General features: G+C 38.0%; 1 protein-coding gene across 5 annotated transcripts in view; it reads right to left on the reverse strand.

Moving 5' to 3' along the window:
- Positions 1–18,522, reverse strand: part of ZNF148 (zinc finger protein 148) — a 38,803-nt gene that overhangs the window by 13,535 nt on the left and 6,746 nt on the right. For 3 of the 5 annotated variants that reach the window (XM_087732602.1, XM_087732600.1, XM_087732598.1), the window contains exons 2-3: positions 3,888–4,233; positions 2,554–2,679 (exon numbers count right to left, since the gene is read on the reverse strand). In XM_087732602.1, the coding sequence (XP_087588728.1) occupies positions 2,554–2,679; positions 3,888–4,217 (456 nt within the window). In that variant the 5' untranslated portion in view covers positions 4,218–4,233. Of the gene's footprint in view, positions 1–2,553; positions 2,680–3,887; positions 4,234–7,688; positions 7,810–18,522 lie in introns of those variants that run through there. The other 2 variants (XM_087732599.1, XM_087732601.1) reach the window with 2 other exon arrangements.

Raw genomic sequence — 18,522 nt, forward strand, 5'->3', positions numbered from 1 at the left:
TCAGAGACAAAATTATATTTTAAAAACCAAAACCCCAAAGCCAAACAACCAAGAAAATAGTATTCTTCTTCTTCTCCCCTTTCAAGTTTTTCAGTCAATAAAATATTGGTCGCTCAATATACATATTAGAGCATCTCTTTGACGAATTCAACTTGCCACACTGAATTGCTTTGCTGTCAAACAAAGCCACTATTTTCATATAAAGTTGAAAAAACTTAAATGAAAAAAATCGCACCATATCTACCTTATTCAATAAAGCTCATCACAGCTTTTCTCTAATTTGTCAAAAGGAAAAAAAAAAAGCAAAAACAAACCCCAAACTCTCTACTATCTCTGGCAAGAGAATAAGAAAACCAGTAAACAAATTACATTTTCAAAAGTCTTACTTAACTGGAAACAGAACTATAAAGAAGAGCTTAAGTAACCTTAAGTAAAACAGTTTAGTCCCTTGTTATTAACAAAAAATAAAAGTCTGCTGGGGAAACACATCTGCAGTTTGATTAGCTATGATGTTTCAGGTTTTATGATAATGACAGTGATGAGAAAGAGAGAGTCAATAACTGAAATAATATCTATGCAATAGTAGCAAATACTGTAGGATCTACTTAAACAATTTTTAATTCTGCTGCATCAAAACTCAGCAAGAGTGAAAGTCTCGAGCTAACAAATTCTTGTGCATTCACTCTGAAGGACAAGCACATTCATACGTTTGTAAGATTGGTATGTTACAGCTCCAGTAAGTCACAGACACAGACAATTATAAAAACTCTGTTCTGTAACAACATACAGCTAATGAAACACTGACTGGTTATTTAAAATAAATTTAAATACATGTTATGAAATGTTTTTCATATAGTATACTGAAATTTTAAAATAATTGTGCAGAAAATACACTTAATTTCACAGTTATCCTAAACCTGGGCTCTTCTATTGCATCTACTCATGGTACCACCTCTTAAATGAAGAAAGTTAACTTTATCAGTGCAGTTTTCCTAATAAAAGCAACAAAAAAGCTTGTGCATGTGTGTGTGCGCGCGTGCATGCGTGTATGCGTGTGCACGTGTGTTTGTGTGCATGGAAGAGGGAAAAGTAGACAGGATTCATAAAAGCTGTTAACTTTTTATTTATATGATGACTACATTAATATAAAATAAATTTTAAAATGTTTCAGTATGTTAATTGACTTCCATTTGTAAAAGTCCCAGCTGCTGTTTGGATGGAAAATCAACCCCATTACTCTGGGAATACTAACTTAAACTGCAGTAGGCTCTCACCTATGTCAGTTCTTCAGCTTCTTTCTGCCTTTCTACTCTGACAAGCTTGAAAAAAGGGGAAGAGAGACTGAGAAAGAACCTGTTTAACAATTCTCCTGATCATTTTTCAATCTTTTGTCATCTCAAAAGACTAACACTGACAGACTGGGAGATAAAAAGGAAGCATGCAAGTACACGTCTGTAGAAAGAGGGACACGTGCCTCTCCTACCTTGCCATGTTTCCATGGAAGTGATCTGGAGGTAATCAACCTAGATGTCCTTTTTCTATCAAGGGGAGAAGCATCTCGATGCACAGGATTTAGAACTTGCTTCCACACCCAATCTGAAACTATGTCTCAACTGTCCAAGAATACTACAGATGCAACCTAATTTGACAGCGCTTTGAGGAGGACTGAAGGGGTTCTACTCCCAGGCCAATAAAAAGGAGGTTTTGGAGTTTTTCTTGGTGTTAGGATGAGTTTTCCTTCAATGTATACACAGTCTGGATTGATTTCAGAGTAGGCGTATTTTAACGCTGCCGTGTGATCATATAGTACTGATTTTTGCCTACCAGAGCAGCCTGTATGTGTTCTATTTTAAGTCTCAAGATTAATACTGATTTGGGGAATTACTAGAAGATATAACACTGCTACCTCATGAGGTGAAATGACTCTGGTTTTATCTGAAGTGCGTCTCAACAGAAGAAAACTGTTTTCAGACATACAGGGATACATACTCTTCATGAATGGATCTACAAAACAAATTTGGAAGTAACAAACCAGCAGCTATGGTAAGAATCTTTTGATATAAATAAATACATATATGAAGATGATCATGACCACAGGAATATTCCCTACTGGTAAATTATTTTATATATATTAGTAAATTTTTTTAGAATTTTCAAAACTACCATTTTAGATTTCTTTTTAAAAACTTTTCACTACTATGCATGAAGCATATAAGGCTCACAGAAAAGCACAATTATTAGATACAGAGTAATGATTTATAAATTGTCTACAAAGCTACTGACTCATAATTTAAAAAAAAATATTTGGAGAGAGAACTGCCTGGAGAGACAGATGTTAAAATATGTCAAGGGTTCATGTTGCTAAAAGGAGTTCAAAGAAAAACACTGTTATATCAGGTTTTGTTTTGGGTCTCTGGTGAACTTCAGAACTGCATCTTTACTGAGCAAACAAACAATTTCCAGCCTAACTACTTCAAATGCTAATGAAATTAGTCATAGTCAACCAAATCTTCAGGTTCTTTTAATCTTGGTTTTGCCAAATCAATGTCTTACTTTTGCTGGTGAACGCTGTTTTCTTTTCTTCTTTTTCTGCAAATCTACTGGCTCTCGTATTTGTTTTTTGTCTCGTTTCTGTTGTTCAGATGCATCAGTAAAGGTAATTTCTTGCTTTACACTGATCTGTTAAGATACCAAGTGCCAGTTTCAGGTAAGGTTCTCACTACAGAAAAGCAATTTTTCAATTTTAGAAGATGACAAACTGCTGAAACAGAAAACCTTTTTCTAAGGGAATGATCTTTGTGGCTTCATTCTTTCAGAAATTTAAGTGAAAGGAATAATAAGTATCTTAAATAAAAAGGGCATAGTTAATTTCTACAGTGACATTTTGATGTATCCTTTCATTCATCTCCCAAAGTCTTTTTTCCTTCTGACCTGTGGTGATTTTGAGATCAGTTCTTGTATTAAAATCACTTCCATCTGTAAAACCATTCAGTTTTTCATACCTATTTTACTTTAGTCCGTGTGTTGTCAATGCAAGATTTAACGGAATAGTTTATTATATATTTAAGACAGAAGTATTTTTTAAGAAAACAAGAATAGTGCTACTGAAGTTTTTTCCAAAAAATAATCTAATGTAAACTTTAATAAAGAGCATGATACTCTTACAGTTTTCTAATGCCTGAATCACCTGATCTACAGCTAACAGAGTAGTGTTTTAACAATGCTACCTTTCTAAAGATTATTCTTCGTATATAAGGCTATCTACTTTTAAGGTCCTGGTAATTATCCTTTATGTTTGAAGGGTAACAGTGATGATGTGCTGCATTACAGACAGATGCTCTGTTTTCAAAAAAGGAAGTCATCAATATTCTCTCTGGGAAAGCTGAAGTACACCTTCTATGAGATATCGAGGAGGGGCATATTTATGGTCATGTATGAAGTGTCACAGTCCAACCTGCAGTGTGAATGCAATTGCTAAGCGTCCACATACTTTGAAAACATACAAGATGCTTCCTATAGCAAAAGAAACTAAATAGTACTATGAACAGCATAAACAGTATGCACCTTTTAATAACGCTATTTATTCTGGTTTGTAGTTACCCTTGAACATTAAATATATTTAAAAGAGCACATTTTAACGCATTAATTCTATGGTAACAGCCTGCTTATAAAATATTTATAAAACAGATACTTAAAGATTATACTTAATTGGCAAAATCTATCCACAGCCAGAGGCAAATGACATTTTCATAAATAGCATCCATTCATAAATATTGTGGTAATCAAAATCCAAACAAGCAATTAATAGATTCTTGCCAGAGTAGGATTAGGCTACCAGATCAAGCTTCCTAGTAATTTCTCCAATATTTCACAAAGAAATTGCTTACAGGGACATTAACAGCATACTGCAGCCCTTGAGGAAGTCTATCTTGCGTATCCATGTCATCATCATTTTTTACCGTCTCCTCATGGACCATGAGTTCGTCATGTGAAATCATCTCTTGCTGTCGAAGTTCACTTTCCTGTAATACGTCATCTGTTGCAAGAATTTCTTGGTGCGCCATAGTCCGATCTTGAAGCACTGCCTCTTGCCGTTCTCCCGATACTCCAGACTGGTCAGATACTGCACCCATCCCTACCATAGCCCTGGATGACTGCATCTGGTCTATGCCACCACATTTAAGAAATAATCCTCCCAGCTTGTCTTCAATGTTCATTCTTAAGTGCAATAACCTACAAAGAAAGTTTTAATAGTAAACATCTACAATTGGTGCTCTTGCTTCAAATTTTTACTTAAAAGCATTTTATAAGAACTCAGTCAGTACTCAACATACACACATGCATTCCTAAAATTGATATCCAAATAAAAGCAAAAAGTTGGATATCTTGGTTCAACATGAGAAGATTCTCCTTTCACACACATGCATGTGTACACAAACGAACACTTTCAAATAAAAACAGGTTGGACTCGATGATCTCAGAGGTCCTTTCCAACCTTAACGATTCTATGAGTCTTTGAAAAAGTTTCAAATCAAAGTGCCTTCTGATTACTGGCAAAATTCTGGTAATTAAATGATAGCTAATTCCTCCTTCTCCTTCCTTAGAAAACGTTTTTTTTCCTGTGTGCCCTTTTTGCTCTGTTCCCTTTTTCCGTTTTGACTCTTTTACAAATGCCTCTTTCATATTGGCCCTGTTCTCCCCACTTCCTTGTTCTTTAAGCGCCCTTTCACTACCGCTACCCCAGGGCATACTGTAGCTGCTGGAACATCTTAATATCCACAAGTGAGAGAAAAGGCAACTTTCTGGCTAAAGGTATATGTCAAAGAAAGACTATAGAGAGGTCAAATCTGTTTATAAAAAAGGCATTCACTTTCACACCCGCTAAGCAGGCGCATTAGTCAGGAAATACGAATTCCAGTCATGAATAGCAATACCATTACAGTGACATGATATACGGATAGGTAATAAAATCATAATATTCCAACAAGTGTCATGGCACCATTAATTGTTTTTTACCACAGGGCAGCAGGCTTTTGTGAAGCTGGAAGTGGCAGCATCTACTTATTCTACTTATTATTATACATGCAAGGCAGTCCTAGGATGATTCTTCTCCTTGGCGTACTGCACGTCCAGTCACAGCAGTCAGCCTCCTTCACCCTGTTCCCCAGGCCTGTAACTTCTACCCACTCCACAGTGCTCTGCAATACTCCTTCAGACAGACGGACAGACAGACATCCTTCCTCCATCCCTCCATCTCCCCACAGCTGGTGGGCAAAGGCTACACAAAGGCTACAGCAGACACAGGGATGGGAGCAGAGGCACAGCGGAGTTGGACAACACAGAGCAGGCCCAGCCAAAGCACGAGACAGGTGTCTTGGGGAGTATTACGATAGCATCAGCACCCTTCATTTTGATGCATCCAGAATTAGGCTATAACTGTGATGTTGGTATATGGCTAGTCATCAGCTTCAAATTCTGTCCCCCTGAGCGTACAGCATGGTGAAAGGCTCCAGCTCCATTTCAGTTTTAAATCAGAGGCTATGCTTCTTTCCCTCCAGCTCTCGATGACACCTCGTACCCGAAGAAATCAAATCTCTCTGCCTAGAACCGGCAGGGCCATCACCCTGCAGAACTGCACCCTGTAACCCCTGCCAGTTTAACAGCCTGCCGGCGTGCAAAAAGACTGGATCAAACAAATGTACACGAAATGTTTAAATTTCAGTTTTCAGTTTGATCCATTTGATCACTTTCCAAATCATTTTCTTGACCAGGAAAATATTTTGAAAATTCTCAATGTATCTTAAACATTTGTGAAGATTTGCTTATATAACCAAACTACGCTGAGTTTAGAAAATAAATAGTGGTCTTTCTTCAGGTGAGATCCTAGAGTACGTGGTAGGAATGCAGGCCACCAGCAGAAACAGCTGAAAAAGATCTCCAAGTTTCGCTACATTGTACTTTGTTTCAAATACTACTATTAGTTCTTAACCTTCTAAAAGTAAAGTTCACTCAATTTCCTAAAAAAAAGAAACAAACAAAGAAACAAACCAAGCCACCACACACCCCAACAAATTAAAAAAAAAAAAAAGTCCATTAACACCTTCTGGTAGCAACTCATGTCGTATAACTCAAAAGTGAAAGAACATTTGTCCCTATTCGCTACCGTCAGAGGTTCTAAATTTCTGAATATATCCTAGAAAGGCTGACAGACAGGACGGTCTGACTTCTCTGAGTTTCAAATATTTAAGAGGCACGCCAAAGAAAGAAGCTTTTCAGTCAATTAGATTTTTTTTTAGGAAGCCCTCCTATGCTGGAAGTCAGGAGGACCGAGTCACCAAGCTAAATCTGTTTATATATGACAATATCATGAAAAATTTTAATATTCTTCCTTCCTACATAAAAAGCACATTCTAGGGACCAAAAAAGCCTGTGACAGGAGGAGAACATGGGGAAAAATCCTGGTCAGAACATTTACACTTGCAATTTGTCCTTTTTTGTTCTTCTGCAATTCTAACGTAAAAAAGTTTGAAATCTTACTCTTGATTTTCACAGCATCTGTCTTCAAATACGGACAACAATTCCTTAATGCCTTAAGTGAGCTCAGGTAGTGCTGGGTGACAAGTTTACACCCAAGTTAATCCACTTTATAGTAAGAGAATGAGATTTCACATGTCTTCAAGGGAAAACGCACGCCCGGTATGCCACACAGCCACCTGCAGACAGTATATAATCCGTGGAGTATTTTTTGGAGGTAACTGGGAAACCACACTGATAGTTTCTCAGCAATAACAAAAACAAACAAAAAGGAAGCCTGGCACAGCGCTAAAGCTGTATTTTTTCCACCAATGCAGATCTCCCAGAGAGATCTTGCAACAACAGACCTTAGTGCTCCTAAAAGAAGAAAATGAGGCGGAATTTATCATCTTATCAGCGTGGATTATCCTGTGCCAAGTAAGAAATGTGAGAAGGAACTTAAGAATCTGTCTCCCACGGAGCCATTATTTGATAAAAGATGGCGCAAAAGATCTAAGGTTGAGACTGGTTTCTTCGGTAGGGCATTTTAAATATGTTAGCAGGAAAGACAGACTCCAAGGAAAACAAGCAGATACATTTATTCATTTCAGCCTTCATCCCAAGTTAATCCATACTCAGGGTACATCTTACACAGATCATCATTCAATATGCTTTTGTTCCACACTACAGAAATGTGACAGCATAAGCTCACTCCAGATTCTTTAGAGGAATGACGTGGACAGGTACTAGAAAACAAGAACTCAAGATGCTGAAACACGTTCAAGGGAGAACAAACAGCACCAAGCGCGAGAACGCGGTGGCCCTGATCTGTCTGCTCAAGCCACAGACAAAAACACCACAGAAGGTTGTTCCACACGGAGGATACTGCCATATCACTCTGAAATTAGGTACGAATTGCAGAAATCCTGGATTTAAAGCCATTTCCTGGCAGGAAGGTAGGCAGACAAATACAAATAGAGACACTGAGTGTTTCAGAGTGCAGAAGAGCCTGCTACTCTCACCAGCAGAGGCGGAAAGACTCATGACATGCAGGATCTTAGGACAGCTGGCAAGGTACAGCAGCTGCACAGAAGCCAGGCTAGCAGTGCACCAGTATTTATTGGTCTTGTTAGTTCTCTCAGTTGTCAAGGATATGGAAACTTTTTCTTTCTCACCCTTACTAGTAGGCTTAGTAGAGTCATGCAACCAAAACCACTCAAGTTGTTTTCCAGTCACGATCTTGAGTCATATCAGAAGCTGGTAGAGTGAGCGTACTGCTTATTAAATCAGGCTTTCAAACATCTGGCTTTTCGTAGAAAAATAATGAGAACTCATAGCGTGAGGCTGCATATTCTAAGAGATGAAACGCAATGTAAGTTATATGACACTCAGGTACTGTTTTAAAATGAAGAACCACAAACAAAAATAAGCTATTAATCCAAAAGAGAAGTATCCCAATTGCAATCAATTCTGTAAAACGTGTGTAATTCGTCAACTGACACCTTTTGGCTCACATAAAAGGAATCCTATCATTTAAATTGAAGATGAGAAGTGTTCTTGGAAGAATGACAGTGTGATAAAGAAAATATAAGTTAAAAGCATTCAGACAAGCTCAGTTTACCAAGCGTGCAAAGATTAAATAAAAATTTTAAGTGCAAGATGCATCTGTGAAATAAAGATCAACTTCTTTTGAGATTATCTTGAGGGAAGCTACAATAATGCAAACGACATACTAACACACACAAGCACATTTCTTGGCATAAAACATTGTTATCCTTATTGCAGAGATGTTTTCCATGGAATTTCAGAACTTTTATTAAGCTTCACCAAATAATCATAGGATTTTTCTTTGAATATATAGTTTCTCTATAGACTGAGAGGAAAAAAAAGCAGTCAACAAAATCTCTGAAGTATCCATTTTGCTTGGCAGAGGTTCTCCAAACCTTTACTCTAGGCAAAGCCTTTCACTGGGTGTGCACACATTTTGGAGGAGGAGAAAGGGACAGGGGAAGGACTGCACAGAAAAGGTCTCCCAGATCATCCCAGCACCTTCTCTTCTCACACAGGGCTCCACAGCTGCTTGCAAAACATCCACGGCCAGTGAACCATGTTGCTTCATTTCAAAAACTGCTGCTACGCCAAACCCTACGGCAGTACTTCAGAACTATTCATTTCAGTAACCCTGACATCAGTTTTTCCAAAGATTACTGGTGCAGTAAGTTGGAGGGCTAAGTGGTAAAGACAATATTCCTAATTAAAGAAACAGCCATTTAAACAAAAACATGCTAAGTGAAAAGTGTGACGACCTTTCCAATTCAGAATCAAAAATTAAAATACAATCAAAAGAAAACATTAACGGATTTTTAAAAGTCTGCTGGGATGGTGGCTGCTATGAAGTAAAGCTGAACAGAGACCCTGAAGGAAAGTGGCAAAACCTGTTAGCTACCAGAGTACCACACACGGTCCAGCTCTTTTTCTCCACTTCGACTGATGGTGGGTAAGGGTTATTCTGTCTTCTCCCTTCTTTTCTTAAGCAAGTAGTAAAGCATGATTTAATAACGAGCAAGCACCCAGAGATACTAATTGGGTTCTAGTTCTGGTACTAAAAATGAAATTCATATATGCAGTACTGGGTGGAGTTTCTGTAGTTAGGATTTAAAAGATGATCTATGAGAGATGAAAAAAGAAAATATGCTTAAGGATTAATAACAGGCAAAAGATGCAAATCATCTGCATTTTAATATCTATTTGTAGAACAGAACTAATTTAATGTTTTTGCTCTGTTTTTTAAGATGGACTTTTTCTATTTGTAAACATTTTCCTGCAAAAGCCTTTGTTGTTTCAAGACTTCTTTTTTTTTTAAGCATTAAAAAGCAGGATTTGCTACTTTCTATGTCCATATCCCACTCCACTTCTTTCCTATATTAACTTCTCCCTGTTTTTCCAAGGCAAAACAGAATGAAGGAAGGTTAAGGAAGACAGGAAAATAAAGTTTGTTACAATTTAATTATTTTCCTGGGTTAAACCTTAGCTCCTTCTGAAGGATTCTAACAAAGACTTGAGATAGAAATATTACTTCCATATATAGCCATAAACTCCCTTTGACCGTATTTTCTAAGATTCAACAACCCAAACGCAAGAGCCAGGATGCACGAGAGCAATTCTAACATGCCTTTAGCAACTCGATACTGTTCTGACGAAAACATCTACCTCCGAGATTCCCCTCACAAAAGCTGAGGCTGAGCTCAATTCAAGGTATTAAATGGTTTCAGGGTAACCTTACACTGGAAATAGCCCGATGACATTACTTTAGTTCCAGATTTTGGGAAGTGTGTTTTCATTTAAGACAAGACAAGGCAAATTTCCTAATGAACAAATACCCGAAGCTACAGGAGATGTACGCCAGCACATTCCCAACACATCCTTGCTTCCACAACAGCCTTTGGAAGAATGCGTGCATGCTGGGACTGAACAACAAACTGTATAAAGGCTACTAGCACAAAATGTGTATACAAGAAAATTAAAGGCAATCTATGGAAACCCCTAACCATATTATTGCTTCTTATAGCTCACCTCTACGGTCATACTACAATGACTTGTGCTAAACTGTAAACTTAAATGAATATAACGTACATAAATCTACAAAACTCCCTAAGTAACCATTCTTATTCTAGTACAGAATTGTGGGGGTTTTTTTCCTTCCCTATTTAGTGTAATTCACTTTGGAAAGGTTTAAGCTAAACTAAAAAAGCCAATCGTTATATAATCAGAGCAGTTTTGCTGGCACTGCTAATAAAACCTTTCTAAGTAGACTAAGTAGACAAACTCCTGTAAAAAGCAACTACAACTGAGACCCCACTAGACTGCTACCAAGCCAAGAGAGGTTCACATTCGTCTATCAGAAAGCGAAGATAAATCCATTATGAAATTCAGATAGGGAAACAAACAACCAAAAGGCCATTCCAATCAGATATTTGTTGTGTTTTCTTATTTAGAAAAAGTCAACCCAACGCTCCATGATACAGCTGCAAGAAGCAATCCGATACATGGGCTACCTGCCCAGAGGGGTAGTGCCCCGCACCTCTCCCCTCGTTAGACTTTCCTGAGTTGAGCACAGCCCTGTGCACTGTGCAAGGGAGTCGGACAAAAATGTACCCACCAGAAAAGCCATCAGCTTTCCTTTGGATCAGTGGGACCGTGCAGACAGGGTGTACAGGAGATAGACAAGTGGAGAAGCAGAAGGAGGGAAAAGGACCGCTTCTTTCAGCGGCGGTCAGCGGTTAGATTAGATTAAAGAGTATTGTGAAACTGCTCCGCAAATGCAATGTATACACACAAACGAAGGAGTTACAGCTGCCACGCAGACATACCCAAAAGCTACGCCAAATTTAGATCGGGGGAAAAATGTACATCTACGTTCTCAAAGCTTTCTTCCTAAGAGGAAGTATAAAAGTCACAAATAATTCTGCAATTCCTAATGCTAATGAAGAAAGAGAGCGCAACATGGCCTAATAGCATATTTAAAACTACAAGTGCATAATTCATGTTATGTTTAAGCATTACCATGAATAAAACTGCCATCAATGCAATTCTCTCCAAATGAAAGAAAAATTAGAACTTGGCAGGTTCCTAGCGTCCACTTAAAAACTCTATCAGACCATGAAACATGTTGAGTATTTTCACATCGGAAAAGATATTTATTTGCACTATTAAAATATGGACATAGTCCAATATAAAAGGAAACACAGCTAGCTTTCACAATATCAAAAGTTCAATTTTTAATATACTGCAGAAGCCTGGAAAGTAAAAAATAATACCCTACTTAATGGTTCTAAATAAAGAACATTAAATAAAATTATCTCTTCTGCCCACTCAGAAAAATAAGACATAGCCAAAAGAAAGATTTTGAAATTAACACACAAGTGTTTATAAGAATGAATTAAAATGTGTTGACTTGCAAAAAGAAACTAATCAAACATAAATCATTGTGAAAAGGTTCACAGATCATAAAATTAACACATTGTAAAATGTAACATATGATACAAGCACTCTTAAGACTTGTTGCACAGTTATTTCTGAATGTTCCATGTTGCTGAACACATGCTAGTACAGGGCCTGATCCCACAAAGATTTACACTCATATTGAGCTGTCAATAGTCCTATTACAATCAACAGTATTACTCACAGAAAATGTACTTATTGTGCACAAAATTATCCATGCATGAACATCTTTGCCACCTTGCTTATCCTAAAATCAGTATTAGATCATCACCAGCATAACCGTAATCTAATATCAAACATGCGTATTGGAAAGCTTTGGGTTTTGTTAACGACAAAGTCACAGTTACATGTCAAAATCCACAGGGATGTCACCAGTGTAGCGACATACTTTAAATATTTAAAAAATCATAGGCGATGTTACTTCTTATCTGGAAAAAAAAGCCCACTGATTTTGTGGCACTAAATTATAAACTACGAGAAAATAGTTATGTTGAGAATTTATATGGGAATTTCTACCACTGTACAGTTAACCCCAAAAGAACAAAGCAGAATTCTACCCCTACACTATGAAACTCTGGCACTCCAAAGCGCTCACTCCAGAGACTTCAGATGAAATTTAGATGCAGAAAAGAAAGCACTACACATAACTAAGGCTAGCCCTCATCTGCTAAGTACTTTCAGTAGTTTGTAACTTCAGTCCAACTGGTTAAAATTTTGTGAAATTTCACGTATCACACGCATGCCTCAAGCTGAATCTTTGTAAAAATACTTCAGCTAAAGTATCAAATGTTTTTTCATTTGATTTTGATAACAGTGCAGTTATATGACATAGCTGAGCCAATCTAACAGCTGTCACTGAAAGGGGCAATCCTGCTCCCTCCTCCTCTCTGTGAGAGTCCACCCTACCTTTTGTGCCTGCTCTGGTGCTCATATAAATACATACTGGTTTATGCAGTCCGCCAGCCTGGCAAATTTTTTTTTTTTTTAGTTATTAGTTTTCTGCCAGGTTAACTCACTGACTGTATTTGCCATAAAGACAGTGTGTCAGAAGCAGCTCAAAACAGGGTGCAGCAGTGGGCCCTTCCCTGTTCAGCATTCGCAGCCTAACTGTCTCAGCCCATCTCATATAATTTCACCTTGAAAATAAACGGAAAAGAAAAATATGTTGCTTTTTAAAAACTGTGATTTTTTTTTTTTTTTACAAGCCATTAAATTCCTTGGGTCTCACCACTCCTCTACTATCTGCAAGTATTTGTGAAGCATCTCTTCTCATCACTAGCACTGTGCTAGCGGTGTTTTACAGAAGATGACAACCTGCTGTTGCTATCAGTTACCCTACTGGCCCAAATGGCATAGGTCTGTATAGATGTATGTATAACAGAATTCCTGTTGTTTCTTTCCAGACTGCTTTTTAAAAATCCTTAACACATTATACACAAAAAGCCCTGGGCGAATACAAGAAGACGCATGCAAACAGACAGAAGTCACGGATACCACAATTAAGGTACCTTGGTTCATCATAATTTGCCTCTCTAGCCTATTGGCACTGTGATAATTTTTTTTTAATTAATAGATTAATTTTTTTAATTAAAAGATTATATACATGAGATACATAAGATATATTTTTTATATATATATATATATATATATCTTTTTCTACAAAGCGTCATTTCCTTCGGCACACTGGATGGATCTGTTCCATAGAAACAGGTGAAACTAGTGAGATAGTTCATGACATCCTTGCTCCATTTGTTGCAAGGGCTGAAATATGTATAAACAAGACACGGACAGCAGGAAAAGAAAGTCACGATCATTTAAGCAGCTGAATGCTACCCTGCAACATAGGATCCTATCCTTGATCCTGCCAGAGATCTTACACAATTCTACACAAGCCATTTCTACCAAACCTTTTCTTTTTTCTTTTTTTTTTTTTTTTTTTTTTTTTTTTAAATAGGTGACCAATAATTATGCTTTCCTCATTTTCTGGGTGCTTATCCTGACACATTTGGGTCAGATTTACCCTAAATGCTGAGTACTCAAGGCTGCAATTAAATCAATGACAGCAACACTTTGAAAATACAAAGATGGATGCAATGCTGTATATTATTTTTTTTTAAAATAAAGCTCTTAAAGAGCTCAATGGACATCCATACCAAACACAGATTTCATCTTACTCGCAGGCATCAGTTCTCCGGACATAAAATAAGAAATATCCATTTCCTTTCCCTAAGGCATAGTGAAATACTCTTAAGAATAAGCAATGTTCAATATAGGTCACAAGGGTGAGCTAACCAGTTTTCAGTGCTCCTGTTCCTGCGGCCAGCAGAGCTCCTGAGCGGAGAAGGTGGCACACGTAAGATGGAAAGGTAAGCCCACATCAGTTACTCAGGTAGCTACTGCGAGAAGGTGGGCAAGAGGGGTCTGGCCTCTCCTGGGACCTAATCACTGATCAGAAAGCCCAACCAGTAGGTTTCCAACTAACACAGAGTAGCCACTTTGGTGGAGAATCACTGGAGGAATGGGGGCACACAGATGTAGGACTGTCATCAAGGAAACGTAAGCGTGATAGTAAGACTGAAACACTGGTTACCACCACGATGTTGTAACAGAACTGTAAGAGATTTGGCTTCTTTTCTCAGCTCTGCCACTGCTGTTGGGCAAATTGTTATCTTTATAAATCATTCCCTGCCCCATATTTCCACTTCCTTGTCTCCAAAACAGGGGCAATGACCCACCTGGGATTTAGGTGTGAAGAGAGCAGTAGGAACTGTCTATGAAGGCCTCACAAACCTACTGATAACCATTACAGCAATTTCACAAAGAAATATATTCATTCCGCCTTCAGAGCAGGATTAAGCAGAGCACAGTAAGAGAACACACGTTATGCAACGAGAAGAAAGCAAATTACAGAGCAGCTGCTTATTCAATGAGCAGCATGGATCCTGTACGTTCAAAAAGGCAGGGGCTTCTGCGGGGGGGGGGGGGAATAGCATGTTCATGTATCATGAAAGACTACAATATAATATTAAGGTACAATATATTAGTAATATAGTGATGTACATACACTTAGGATGACAAAATTAAGGTGGCATAGGTAAAGCTCAATGCTGCAATTTTAACGTTTGCATGCTTGACTTCTACCTAAAACTGTTCTTTTAAGAGCATGCTTTTCTTGCCTGTAATATCTTTACTTCAGCTTCATTGTTTTGTAAAAGGCTGTGTACATGCATTAAAGAAAAATAGTCATTACAGAAAAATTCAAGCCAATTACTTAATATGCCCATGTAGACTAAATAACATTGGATAATAAGCTAACAGAAGTATAATCAAGAAGGTTTTGATCCAAAAGATTTGAAGTTAGCAGCAAACACAGTCTCAGATTCTGGAAGACATCCCTCATTTACATACATGACAGCATATGGAAAACTTTCAGGAAAATACCAACAGTAATCTAAATCATAGGTGAGAAGGACATGGATAACGGATACAAAACAGATCTTATAGAGCACAGCCAGTATTTCTAGGTCTTACTTCACTATTTGAAAGCATTATTTCAACACAGGCTCTCAGGCTGTGAGGGCAATGCATGTGGTGTAGAATACAGGAACCATTCCCCTAAGTTGCAATTTCAATTTTAGGACATCAGCCAAGTACACTTTTTTCCCCTAATTTCATTAGGGTAAACTTATTCAGGGTAAGATTACGTTCTGTGTAACATCTAGAAACACATTCTGAGAAACATCCTTGGCTCTCTGTAGACCAACTTTTCACACAGTGGTACCAGCAAGGAACATTTTCCCATTTAAACCTGCTGAGGAGGCAGCATCATATCCCAGCACAACTTTGTTTTTAATGTATATTTATTGCATTTCAGCTGTGTTTCAAACATACCCTTCACCTACACATGGAACAGTAACCTCAAAAAATCCAATTAGTCCAAAACATGATAGAATGAATACCTCTTCAGTAAAAGATTCACTGCAGGCAGACCAAGCAAATCCTGTGCTTTCTATATTGTTTTTCCAACACCACGGTGCTATCTTCAGTGGACATCTTTCAAAGCCACCAGTGGTCTGGACCAGAAGATCTGAAAGAGCCCTTCCTAAAGCTCGAAGACATCTATCTCACTTGACTGCTTCACTCCACTCCTCAAACACCATAGGTCTACCCTACCTACAATAAAAAGGAAAGCCTTTCAAGGACCTATTCTACAACACCTAGCAACTAAAAATTACAAAACTAAACATGAAGCATAGAAAATAAACTACTTCAAGCACATAAATATCTGCTTCACTTTGCTAACATAAACACAAGGCAACACACACATAACACAGCTGATGGAAAAATAAGCCCATGTAATAAACCCCTGAGGAAAGAAAAAGAATCACAGGTGACAGCTACTCATCATAATGCACAAGACACTTCCATAAGGTGTTAGGACCCTTCAGAGATGGCAGCTGTGTAAGAACATAAAAACAATGAAGTGACAATGATTTAGGTATCGTTAGAAGGAGAATCTCAGACAGTACGTTCTGGTGGTAGCCCTTTCTTTAATGCATGACGAAAAGCAAGGAGCAGAGGATCTTGCGATGCTCCATTAGGGAGACCACTGACCAACAGTGGACAGAAAAAAAAAAAAAAATCTATCACTGTTCTTCAAAGTATTCAACAGTTATGAACTGGGCACCACGGAGCAATTTTCATCAGTGGAATCAAGGGCTGTTGTGGCCTAACCAGCGCTCTGTTACAACAGCATCAGAACAGTATCAAGCATCTTCATCAAGAATAGGAAGAGTCAGCACATAAACGGACACATGTTAGTATTTAAAGATAGTATGAAATCAGCCAGAGGGAGAAGGAGTAGAAATAAACTCTAAATTCATGGAAGTGAGCAACTAGGTCACTTTCTCAAAACCCCCTCTTGGAACACAAGCATGTTACAGACCATGTAAATTTGCCAAGACAACAAAGAAGTTTTTTAAGAGTACTCTTCTGTACAGTTAGGAATTTTTTTCCACATTGTTGCAACAAATCCACCATCTCCCTACTGATAACCAACGTTTGTGGTCAGACTAAATCAACTAAGAACTATTTCTATCCCGCTTACATAAAATTCCAGAATTGTAAATCAGCCTCTTAATCTGGCTGATCCTCACTCCAAAGGAACAAAAAGGTCAAATCAAGTAACTACTAAATCCAATGTGCTTCTGCAGCAGATCCTCTACAAAAGACTATCCACAACCCCAACAAGAACTTCAGGTAACTCTTCACCTTGTACTCTGAGAACGGCATGAACAAGGAAACCCGCTGACTTCTGTCACATACCCCATGGTGATTACTCCTCATTACAGTTTTACGTTTCTCAAACAATTTTAAAGCACTTAAGCCCATTTTCTCATCAAGGCAAGCCAAAACATGAGCTGTCTAGAAGCCATTTTATAAGAGCAACAGTAACGTAGATATCCTGGCCCATTAACTGACATTGAAAATAATCCAAAAATTAAAACTCAGACTTCTCAGGATTGTGCCCTCTTGAGTAAAAAGATTGTGGAATTGGATTCTACCTCAATGACTTTGGTACCCTGCAGCTAATTCTTGCTAATTAAGTGCTAGAATACACTAAAGCAGAAATTCAGATTGATCAAAAGATATGATTCATGTTTATAATAACGCTTATAATTATTAGGAACAAAAATCTTGAAAGTTCTTGATGCCACTAACTCACAGGCCAACAATTAAGAGCTGCCATCCCAAACAGGTCTGAAATTTCTGAGAACCCATAGCCAAATAACTTCACGTTGAAGCCAAGCCTTAGTGAAATACATTCAATACAATCCATACTACTAAGCAAGCAGGAAGCCAACCTGTAAAGAAAATATTCTTACAGGATTCTGGTAAAAGAAAAACCCAGCATGCCCTGTGTTTATGGACGGCTTTCCTGATACCATTTTCTCATCCAACCATGTTAAGAGTCTCAAGTCCTCAACCGCCGACGCAGCTGCAGTCACCCAGGTTCCCTCAATGCACAGATGTGTCCCATAGGTGACAGGACGACAATTTCAGGCACCCAAGATGCAAGCACCAGAGCCGCGACCACTTTCCTGAACTTGTGCCCAGCCGAAGATGGGAAATGAAGAGTTGCCCAATCTTACAGCAAATTTTAGGCATGTAACACATAACTACCACAGATCACATGCTTTCTAGATATGCAGCCATACTCTCATCACCACCACAACCGTGGAAAGCCCCACGCCTGTCCTGTGACCTATAAGAAATGTAAGCCGGGGATGACACAAAGGCTCACTAGACAATAAACTGCAAGGTCATGCAAAGAACTGAGAGATTAGGTTTTCTGTCAGTTTGTCCTTTTACATTGCTCTTCCTTGAAAAGTGATAGTAAACTCACACTTAAAGCTGCCTTATATTTGATCCAATATGGCGTATATAACAGGGAGTATAGGTTCCTAACAGGCACCAGAAAAGCCTGAACATGCCTGGTTTGCCTGATCTACTTTTAGCTGACAGATTAAGACAACAGGCCCACTGGTTTTGTCTACAAATTGCCACCTATTCTACATATTCAAGCAATGTACTATGACAACTGGATGATCATCCTCTGTGTGCTCCTTTCCTATAAACTCTATTTTATTCCCCCTCCCAGTCCCCTTAATGTCATGTTGGGTATAAATAATTTGTGATCATAAAAAATACATTTTAAATACATTTTAAATACATTTTAAATACATTTTAAATACATAAAAATTCTTTTCTACAAGTCATTTAAAAAGAAAACTTCATAATCTCTATAAGGAAAAGGCAACATTAAAGCCAAGTAGCTTTCCCTTACTTCCTTACAGCCCCTAACAATACAAGCTTTCCTGATCCCCAGAAGACAATCACATAACTTATACATCTTTTTGCTGACTCTGATGAAAATTCATCACAAAGTATAATTGTCAGGTTCACCAGTGACAGAGGAAGCTCCTGAGAGCAGCAGCCTAATAAAGC

Source organism: Nipponia nippon, unplaced genomic scaffold (assembly GCF_047370975.1).
Source record: "Nipponia nippon isolate SJK-2023a ecotype South Korea unplaced genomic scaffold, ASM4737097v1 scaffold_5, whole genome shotgun sequence".
NCBI classification, from domain to species: domain Eukaryota; kingdom Metazoa; phylum Chordata; class Aves; order Pelecaniformes; family Threskiornithidae; genus Nipponia; species Nipponia nippon.